This window comes from Carcharodon carcharias, chromosome 3 (genome assembly GCF_017639515.1).
Source record: "Carcharodon carcharias isolate sCarCar2 chromosome 3, sCarCar2.pri, whole genome shotgun sequence".
NCBI lineage: Eukaryota > Metazoa > Chordata > Chondrichthyes > Lamniformes > Lamnidae > Carcharodon > Carcharodon carcharias.
This window is the reverse complement of record NC_054469.1, coordinates 27,111,924-27,122,171: the sequence shown is the minus strand read 5'-3', so window position 1 is coordinate 27,122,171 and position 10,248 is coordinate 27,111,924. Positions and strand designations below refer to the sequence as shown.

At 42.1% G+C, this 10,248-nt stretch overlaps 1 protein-coding gene across 10 annotated transcripts in view; it reads right to left on the bottom strand.

The window, feature by feature from the left end:
- Window positions 1-219: 219 nt before the first annotated feature.
- Window positions 220-10,248, bottom strand: part of galnt11 (UDP-N-acetyl-alpha-D-galactosamine:polypeptide N-acetylgalactosaminyltransferase 11 (GalNAc-T11)) — a 199,747-nt gene continuing 189,718 nt past the window's right edge. For all 10 annotated transcript variants that reach the window (XM_041183552.1, XM_041183560.1, XM_041183559.1 and 7 more), the window contains 3 exons: window positions 6,956-7,060; window positions 4,132-4,269; window positions 220-944 (listed from right to left, as the gene is read on the bottom strand). In XM_041183552.1, the coding sequence (XP_041039486.1) occupies window positions 813-944; window positions 4,132-4,269; window positions 6,956-7,060 (375 nt within the window). In that variant the 3' untranslated portion in view covers window positions 220-812. The remainder of the gene's footprint in view (window positions 945-4,131; window positions 4,270-6,955; window positions 7,061-10,248) is intronic.

The following is a 10,248-nucleotide window of genomic DNA, read 5'->3' as shown; positions in this document are numbered from 1 at the left end:
CATGGCATACAAGGCTATGGGCTTAGTGCTGGTAAATGGGATTAGAATAGTTAGGTACTTGTTTGATTGGTGCAGACTCGATGGGCTAAAGGGCCTTTTTCTGTACTGAAGATCTCTATGAAGGACTTAAAAAACTACTTTTGAAATTGGAAAGGAATTGCTTATGATAACTTAATGATTTTAACTTAGATATCTATAATCAGACCATACACACTGAAATAGTTTAACCTGTTCATTGGTACCAGCCTAGAAAACTACTGGCTTTCAACAAGCATTTGTAAGTGAATGATTTCATATAGTCTTTTTTAAAACAAATTGCATAATAGATAGCATCAACATAAACATGTTTCACACACATGTAATGGTACACAATAAAACCTTCAACATTAAGTGGCTCTACTCAAACGTGATTCACATTATCTACTGTAAAATGTTTCATGATCATTTTTAAAAACTGGCAATGCTTGACATATGCAGAAACTAATGCAACCTTGTCAAATGTCAAAGAACAATCATTGGATGGAACAAGAAAAATCATAAATAATAATTAAAATACAATTTCAAACTCCTTATGATGTCCACAGAACAAAATCTGAGACTAAAATAGAAAAATAATTTGTAGTAAAATTACTATTTTAAATCATTACATTCAGCAAGTTGAGATGGTTGAGGTAAGGGCCCTGCCACCAGCTTCCTGCTTTTCTATTACAAAGTGTAATTGTCAGCTTTTCCTGCTCCTGAGTAATGTCTTCGATGGAAGATTTGATTCAAGTCAATCTTCATAAAACATTTTCGAAGGCTCCCTCCTAAGATCAGCTCTCTATCTGCCACTGCTGTGCCGCAGAGCCATCACAAATTGCCATGGCGATATATCCTTTGATGTCAGCAGGATCTACCACTTGAAGGCACTGCCCAGCTGACACTTGATATATGCGGTTATTTTTCTGTGAAAAAACAATTAACAATTAAAAGTCACTTTCCCAAATTCATTTCATTACCAAACTGTCAGTTAACTATGAGAATAATACACCTGTTTTGTCACTACACTACATAGAAATGCAGTCAATTCATTATGGATGGGAAATACGGAGTTACAGATACAATCTATAGCAGTCAGATTTTTAAAAATTCATTCATGTGGGCATCGCTGACCAACATTTATTGCCCATCCCTAATGGCCCTTGTTCAGAGCTCATCACTATGGAGTCTGGAGTCACATGTAGGCCAGACCAGGTAAGGACGGCAGATTTCCTCCCTAAAGGACATAAATGAACCAGATAGGTTTTTATGACAATCGACAATGATTTCATGGTCCTCATTAGACTTTTAATTCCAGTTTTTTTTTACTGAATTCAAATTCCACCATCTGCAATGGCAGGATTCGAACCTGGGTCCCTGGATTACTAGTCCAGTGACAATACCATTACACCATCGCTTCCCCTCAAAATATCAGGGAACCATCTAAAGTTCTAACTGAAATGTATAATATTCTTAGAGAGCTTGACAGGGTAGATGCTGAGACGCTGCTTCCCATGGCTGGAGAGTCGAGAACTACCGGTCATAGCCTCGGTTAAGAGGTCCATTTAACACATTTTTAAAAATTTGTTCTTGGGATATGGACTAGGCCAGCATTGCCTTGAGGGCATTTAAGAGTGAACTACATTGCTGTGGGTCTGGAGTCACATGTAGGTAAGACCAGGTAAGGACAGCAGATTTCCTTCCCTAAAGGACATTAGTGAACCAGATGGGTTTTTACAACAATGGTTTGAGACTTTTTATTGAATTTAAATAGCACCATCTGCTGTGATGGGATTCAAACCTGGGCCTCCAGAGCATTACCCTGGGTCTCTGGATTACCAGTCCAATGACAATACCACTATACCACCGCCTTGTTCAGAGTTGTGGATGCTCAGTCGACGAGTACATTCAAGACTGGATGCTATAGATTTTTGGGTACTAAAGGGGTCAAGGGATATGGGAAGAGGGTGGAAAAGTGGAGTTGAGGTAGAAGGTTAGCTATAATCTTAGTGAATGCAGGAGCAGGCTCCAGAAGCCGTGTGGTATAATCCTGCTCGTATTTCTTATGTTTTTAACGAAATCTCTGGAAGAATCAGAGATACCAGTTTCTTTGAGAGCTTTTGGTTGGAACAACCTTGAGCTTTTCCAATGCACTGTGTGGTCTGGGCGGCAATCCTAAATTCTTTTTCACTGCTGGAGGAATCAGTATGTGTTCATCAAATGAGTCCAAAGGGCTCGTTAGGGCTGCTAGGTTATGTCAAAGCAGGTAGTGTGCTTTCTCTAGCAACTAGCCTGTTATTTGGGAATGCAGGAGAGTTTGACACCTACCAGATTGCTCTGTTGTCTCTAGTAGGGGTGGGGTCAGGGGAGACATGATGATATAAACCTAATAATCTAGCAGTTTGCTTTTAACTCTCTATGTATAAAAGGTTAGCAACAACAGAGTATGGAACTTATAGAAATTTGGAAGATTAATTTTAGAACAGCACAGGGACAGTCCTGTTAAAGTTCTTCCTCCCTCTTTCACCTGGCATGAACCCCACATCATCTCAACTGCTGCTGAAACCCTTACCCATATCCATGCCAACTCTGGGCTCAATTTCTTCAGCCTCCTCCCTTTATAAACTCCAATACATTTGGATATCAGTGTACCTATTTTTTGTCGCACATTAATCTCACTCATTCATTAACCCTAGCCAACATAGTCTTCCTGTTTTCCAAAGTGCTGAATTTAAAATTCTTGCACTCAAGCCCGAATGCCACATCCAGATATTTTCAAGATTCTACCTTCCACAATGTCATGTCATATATGGTTTCAGTAACAAAAACTAGAATTTATATCAAAACACTCCAAAGTGTTTCATAGAGGCTTAATCAAAGAATGGACACCAAAGCATAAAAGGAGATATTAGGAGAGTGGGCAAACTGCTTGGCCAAAAGAGATGGAGGGATGTAATTTCAGAGGAATAAAAACAGAAAATGCTGTTGAAACTCAGCAGGTCTGGCAGATCTATGGAGAGAGAAACAGATTTAATGTTTCGAGTTCATGTGACTTCTTCAGCTCTAAAGAAGGGCCATAAGAACTCGAAATGCTAACTCTGTTTCTCTCTCCACCGATTTTGCCAGACCTGCTGTGTTTTTCCAGCATTTTCTGCTTTTATTTCAGATTTCCAGCATCCACAGTATTTGGCTTTTATTGCTATTTCAGAGTGTTGGACTTTGAAAGCATGTCCATTAACAGTGAAACAAAGGGAGGCAAGAATGAAGAACAGGCTAGAGTCAGAACAACGGAGAGTTCGGGATGGAGCAAGTTACAGATTTAGAGAGGAGCAAAGCTATGAACACATCCAAACACAAAGATGAAAATTTAAGTTTGAGCTGTTTAGCTGAACAGAAACTAATCTAGGTCAGTGGGTACAGGAATGACAAAACAAGCAGAATTTGGTGTGGGATAGGGGAAGGCATCAGAATTTGAAGTTTACCAAAGATCGAGGGTGGGTGGCCTGCCAGGAGACAATTGGAATAGTTAAACCTGGAGATGATAAAGCAGGGGTGAGAGTCCCAGAAGCAGATATGTAGACATTGGGCCAGGGGAATGACATTGTTGCAGAGGTGCAAATAAGCAGTCATTTGTAATGGAAAGGATACAGGGTCAGAGCTCAGATCAGAGTCAAATAGAACTGTCTGCTTCAAACTGAAATGTGGCTGGAGAAGGTCGGGGAGCAACAAAGACAATGGCTCTGGCCACTGGGATTTTTGCTGGAGCTAATTATGAAAAATGGGGTTAAGATGGGGCTCTTGGGGCTCTGAGAGAGTGTGAGAGAGATGAGAAAGAAAAACTATGGAGACAGAGGTTCATGGCCAGGAAAATAAAACTGATCAGGCTGAACTGCAAAACCTCATGAGCCATATTTTCATGCATCTTACAGCTCCTTGTTATCATTGTACTGAAGTATCATGCAGAATTTCCTTAACAGGCAATTATGAAATAAAATTACAAGATGGTCAGTTTGTTGGTTGTTTGTTAATTCATTAGGCATTTCTCTGGAATTGCATTCAAGCGTATGTCATAATTGGTATATTCTGAAAAGCTCCAAAGTAACATAGTCTTACCCCCAAAGTCCATTGTTGCGATCCCCCTGACCCGTGACATTTCATGAGACGTGGGGAATCTGACGAGTGCATCTCTGCCATGTCCAAGCAGAGAAGGTTGGCCAGAATCAGTTCATGTTCTTCATCATAAACCCAAATCTGTAAATATCACCAGAAGTGACAGCAGAAAATGCAAAGTAAACACACAGTGTCTCCTTGAAATGTTGAGAGGGAAACAAATGTAATGTATGAACTTGTAACTTAAATCTTAAAATAGTACTTTTACCTTAGAACACATTATTTGTACAGAAATATCCCTTACATTGTGCTGTAGAACAGCACCAAATTTAGCACTGGGGCTTCTTATTTAGAATGTATTTCTTTCCTTTTTTGTTTCCATTAAATCAGTTGTTAAATCCTGTAGTTTCTCACCTGGGAGGGCATACAGGATGGGTTGGGACCTATTACCTGGTTACCGTTAACACTCATATTCATGCACACAGACTTCCTTGCCCCCCAAAGTGAGCAGGCTGAACTGCGGTGTTCATTTTATCTCTAGCTGCATCATTCATTTGGTTCCAGTGATTGGAAATTGACCTCAGCACATCTCTTAACAACAAAGGAGGAGTAAACCACATAGGCCCTGGTGTCTGCTCTGCCATTCAATATGATCTTGGCTGATCTTCTGCCTCAACTCCTCTTTCCCTGTCTACTTTCCATACTCCTTGATTCCCCAAGAGACCAAATATCAGTCCATCTCAGCCTTAAAACATATATGACAATGGGGGATCCACAACCTTCTGGTTGTCACAGGTGCTGTCTTTTGGGTTATGCATTAAAATGAGGTCTTGTTCACCTGATCTAAAAGATCCCATGGCATTATTTCAAAGAGGAGCAGAGGCATTCTCCCCTGTGTCCAGGCCAATATTTATCCCTCAATCAACATCACAAAAGACAGATTATCTGGTCATAATCACATTGCTGTTTGTGGGAGTTTGCGAGACGTGATTAGCTGCCATGTTTCCTGCTTTACAACAGTGACTATACTTCAAAAATTACTTCATTGGCTGTAAAGTGCCTTGAGATATCGATGGTCGTGAAAGTGCTACATAAATGCAGGTCATTCTTTCTTTTTGAATAGCCAATTTGGGTACTGAAACTGCAATCGAATTATTAACAGGGACCACTGCAGTGCAAAGCTCAGGCATTCTTTCAAAACAATTTGAAGCCATGTGGTCTGTGTCAAATGGTAGGGTGAGAGCACATGTTTGAGGAAATGGCCAAGTGAACTCAGCCTTTTCAGTGGGCCACATTTAATCCATAAAGTCCTGAATGTTCTTCAATTTATATTAACACTTCTAATTAGAAATAACGCTGTGGAGTAGTTCCCTTATCTTGGAAAATCTACAGTGAAAATCTCTGGCAGATAAATCCAACATTCTTGAACTCTGACTTATCAAATTCTACAGATGATACTTCCATGATCACAAAGGATATAACCATAGAGCTCCATGTAGTATCTGATTATATTCCAGCAATGGAAAAATGTTTGTCAATGTCACCACCTCCCTCAGACTTGTGTCCTGCTGCAGTATGGCTGTGTATGATGAGCAGTTCAAAGTGCACCATGTAACAAGGAGAAACTGTGTGGCAGAAGTCAGGAATATGATGGAATACTCCCCACTTGCCTGGATGAGTGCAGCTCCAACAACACTCAAGAAGCTTGACATCATCCAGGACAAAGCAGCCCACTTGATTAGCAACCCAACCACAAACATTCACTCCCTCCACCACCGACAAACAATAGCAGCAGTGTGTACCATCTACAAGATGCACTGCAGGAATTCAGCAAGGCTTCTTAAGCAGCCCTTTCCAAACCCATGGCTGCTACCATTTAGCAGGACAAGAGCAGCACGTAGATGGGAACACCACTACCTGAAGTTCCCCTCCAAGTCACTCACCATCCCGACTTGGAAATATATCGCTGTTCCTTCATTGTTGCTGGGTCAAAATCCTGAAACTCCCTCCCTAACAGCACTGTCAACAAGGCAGCTCACCACCACCTTGTCAAGGGCAATTAAGGATGGGCAATAAACACCTAGCCAGCGAATCCGACATCCTGTAAATGAATAAAAAAGATATATACCCAAGGCAGTTACTCGCTACAGAACACGACAGCGTAGCCTTACACTGGTATCTTTCATAAGGTCTGCCAACAGTTGTTTGAAGCCAAGGGCTCTGGGTGTTGCTAATAGCATTTAGCCTCTCAGCTATCTCTTGCCAAGCATTTTGGGATACTCTTTTGGAATAGTAGAATCATAGATACAGCACAGAAAGAGGCCATTCAGCCCATCAAACCAGTGCTGGAGAGTGTTCTTCAGGAGATAGCTCTCCTTATCTCACTTTTTCCATTTCACTTCAAGGGCAGCATGTGTAAATCTGAATGTGCAGCTTCTAATACTTCTCTTTGCTGTACAGGTTAAGAATGCAGCCCTTTAAATAGCTGCAGCTGTGCTTTGAAACATCTATCATCTGCGCTTATTCACTCACAGATTATGTACTGACCCTGGTTCTGTCAGTCATCCACAGGTAAGAGACTGTACTTTTAGGAGACTTCAGGGACTACCTCAGTTGCTGAAACTGAGCCTGTTGAATTTATTGGTTATTTGGAAAAACAGACTTTTTTTCTCCCCCGACAAGCAAAAATTAAGATTGCACTTGCTGAAACAAAATCACAAATTAAGTTAATCTACAAAGGATTTCAGTGGAAGAAACTTACCCCCCAAATCAGGAAAGAAAATTCAGGAATTTGGATGGGAATCAAAAACTTCCAAAAGTTGCTCACCTGATCTGGATCTGACAAGTCACATTCCTTGACAACTACTATTCCTGCTTTCTGGCTGGGGTGGTTCTGGGCGCTGATGCACTTGGATGTCTGCAGGTGCCGTATCTGCAGAGATAGAGAACAAGGTTAGTTACATCATAAAGTGATTTTCAATATGAATGTCCTATCACTCAGATTCTGCTCAACACTTCACTTACTCATAGCATTATACAGAATTTACAGCACTGAATTTGGCCCAACTAGTTTGAGGTGCCTGCTGCAGGTTATCCAAGACCCTGAAGCATACAGGAGCGTAGGAATCACTGCTGTCCAGTAAACCTTAGTCTCGGGTTTGAGATCCAGGTCCTGAAATACTCTTTTCCTCAGTCAGCTAAAGGCTGAGCTGGCACACTGGAGGTGATGATGAATTTTATTGTCTACGTTTGCCTTCCTCGAGAATGCCACGTGTGCCTCTTCCCACCTTATTTCATATAATGTTAGCAGAATAGGGACACATCATAATACAGTAAAAAAATCAAGTCAGAGAGAGTACAGCTGCATTAAGTTTCTAAGGAGTAATGCAAAGCAGGATGGCCTCTACTTTAATGCCAGGAGTATTATAAGTAAAACGGATGAATTAAGGGTGAGGATTGACATGTGGAACCGCGATATAGTAGCCGTCACAGAAATGTGGTTGAGGGAGGGACTGGATTGGTAGCTCAACATTCCGGATATAGAATCTTCAGGCGAGGCAGGGGAAGGGGTAAAAGAGGAGGAGGCATTGCATTATTAGTTAAGGAGTCAGTTACTGCAGTAAGGATAGATGATATCTTGGAAGGGGCATCGAATGAAGGTTTGTGGGTAGAGTTTAGGAATAAAAAAGGGGCAGCCACATGTTAGGTGTTTATTATAGAGCCCTAGATAGTCAGCAGGAAATTGAGGAGCAAATATGTGCACAATTTGCGGAGGTGTGTAAAAACAATAATAGGGTAATTATATTAGGTGATTTCAACTTTCCCAACATTAATTATTGTTAAGGGCTTGGATGGAGTGGATTTCTTGAAATGTATACAGGAGAACTTTTTAGTTCCATATGTAGAGAGTCCAACAAGGGATGGCACAGTGCTGGACCTAATTCTGGGGAATGAAGCCGGACAGGTTAAGGTGATGGTGGGGGAGCATTTTAGTGATAGCGACCACAACATGGTATAATTTAAGCTTGTTATGGACAAAGAAATAGACAAGTTGCAAAAAAATATTTTGGCTTGGGGGAGAGCGGATTTTAGTAAAGTAAGGCAGGATCTGGCCAATGTGGACTGGGAACAGCTACTTGTGGGGAAATCTACAGAAGAGCGGTGGTTCAAATAGGAAATGGGGAGGATACAGGCTCAACACGTTCCCTCTAGGGTTGATAGGAAGGAGTAACAAGCCCAGAGAACCATGGATGACCAGTGATAATCAGGTTATGATGAGAAGGAAAAGAGAGGCTTTTAGCAAGTACAAGGGGAGCAAATCAGCAGAGGCATTAGTGGAGTACAAAAAGTGCAGGGTGAAGCTTAAGAAAGCAATTAGGAGAGCAAAGAGGGGATATGAGAAAGCTCTGGCTGGTAAAAGTAGGGAAAATCCCAAGATATTTTCTAAGTATATCAATGGGGAGAGGATAACAAGGGAAACAGTAGGGCCCATTAGGGACCTAGGGGGCCAGAGGACATCAGTAGAGTGTTGAACAAATACTTCACGTCCGTCTTCACCCAAGAGAATGAAGATGAAGGTATCAAGCTCGGGGAGAGAGACTGCAAGGTTCTTGAGCAAATTGATATGAGGGGTGACAAGGTATTGGAGGTGTTGGCAGGCTTAAAAGTGGACAAATCTCCAGGTCTGGATGATTTGTGTCCCAGACTGCTGAGGGAGGCAAGGGAGGAGATCGCAGGGGCTCTGACCCAAATTTTTAATTCCTCTCTGGCCACGGGGGAGGTGCCAGAGGACTGCAGAACAGCTAATGTGGTTCTGCTATTTAAGAAGGGTTGTAGAGATAATCCAGGGAATTACAGGCCAGTGAGTCTCATGTCAGTGGTAGGGAAACTATTGAGAAAATTCTGAAGGAGAGAATCTATTTCCACTTGGAGAGGCAAGGTTTGTTCAGGGATAGTCAGCATGGCTTTGTCAGAGGGAGGTCATGCCTAACAAATTTGATAGAATTTTTTGAGGAGTGACCAGGTGTGTAGATGAGGGTAGTGCAGTTTATGTAGTTTATATGGATTTCAGCAAAGCCTTTGACAAGGTCCCACATGGGAGACTTATAAAGAGGGCAAATGCACATGGGATACAGGGTAATTTGATAAGGTGGATTCAAAATTGCCTTAGTTGTAGGAGACAGAGGGTGATGACAGAAGGCTGCTTTAGTGACTGGAAGCCAGTGTCCAGTGGCGTACCACAGGGATCTGTGCTGGGTCCCCTATTACTCGTCATTTATATAAACGACAGAGATGACTATGTGGGGGGCAGAATTAGTAAGTTTGCGGATGACACAAAGATTGACCGGGTGGTTAACAGTGTGGTTGAGTGTCTTGGGCTACAGGAAGATATAGACGGGATGGTCAAATGGGCAGATGGAATTTAACCCTGAAAGGTGTGAGATGATACACTTTGGAAGGAGTAATTTGACAAGGAAGTATTCAATGAACTGCATGACACTAGGAAGTTCTGAGGAACAAAGGGACCTAGGCATGTGTGTCCATAGATCTCTGAAGATGGAGGGGCATGTTAGTGGGGTGGTGAAAAGGCATATGGGACACTTGCCTTTATCAATCAAGACATATATTACAAAAGTAGGGAGGTCATGTTGGAGTTGTATAGAACCTTGCTGAGCTGGAGTACTGTGTGCAGTTCTGGTCGCCACATTACAGGAAGGATGTGATTGCACTGGAGGGGGTGCAGAGGAGATTCACCAGGATGTTGCCTGGGATGAAAAATTTAAGTTATGAAGAGAGGTTGGATAGACTTGGGTTGTTTTCATTTGAGCAGAGAAAACTGAGGGGCGACCTGATCAAGGTGTACAATGTTATGAGGGGTATGGACAGGGTGGATCGGGAGCAGCTGTTCCCCTCAGTTGAAGGGTCAGTCACGAGGGGACACAAGTTCAAGGTGAGGGACAGGAGGTTTGGGGGGATGTGAGGAAAAAACCTTTTTACCCAGAGGGTGCTGGAGGCAGGTTGCCTCACATCCTTTAAAAAGTACCTGGGTGAGCACTTGGTACATCATAACATTCAAGGCTATGGGACAAGTGCTGGCATATGGGATTAGGGAGGTCTGTC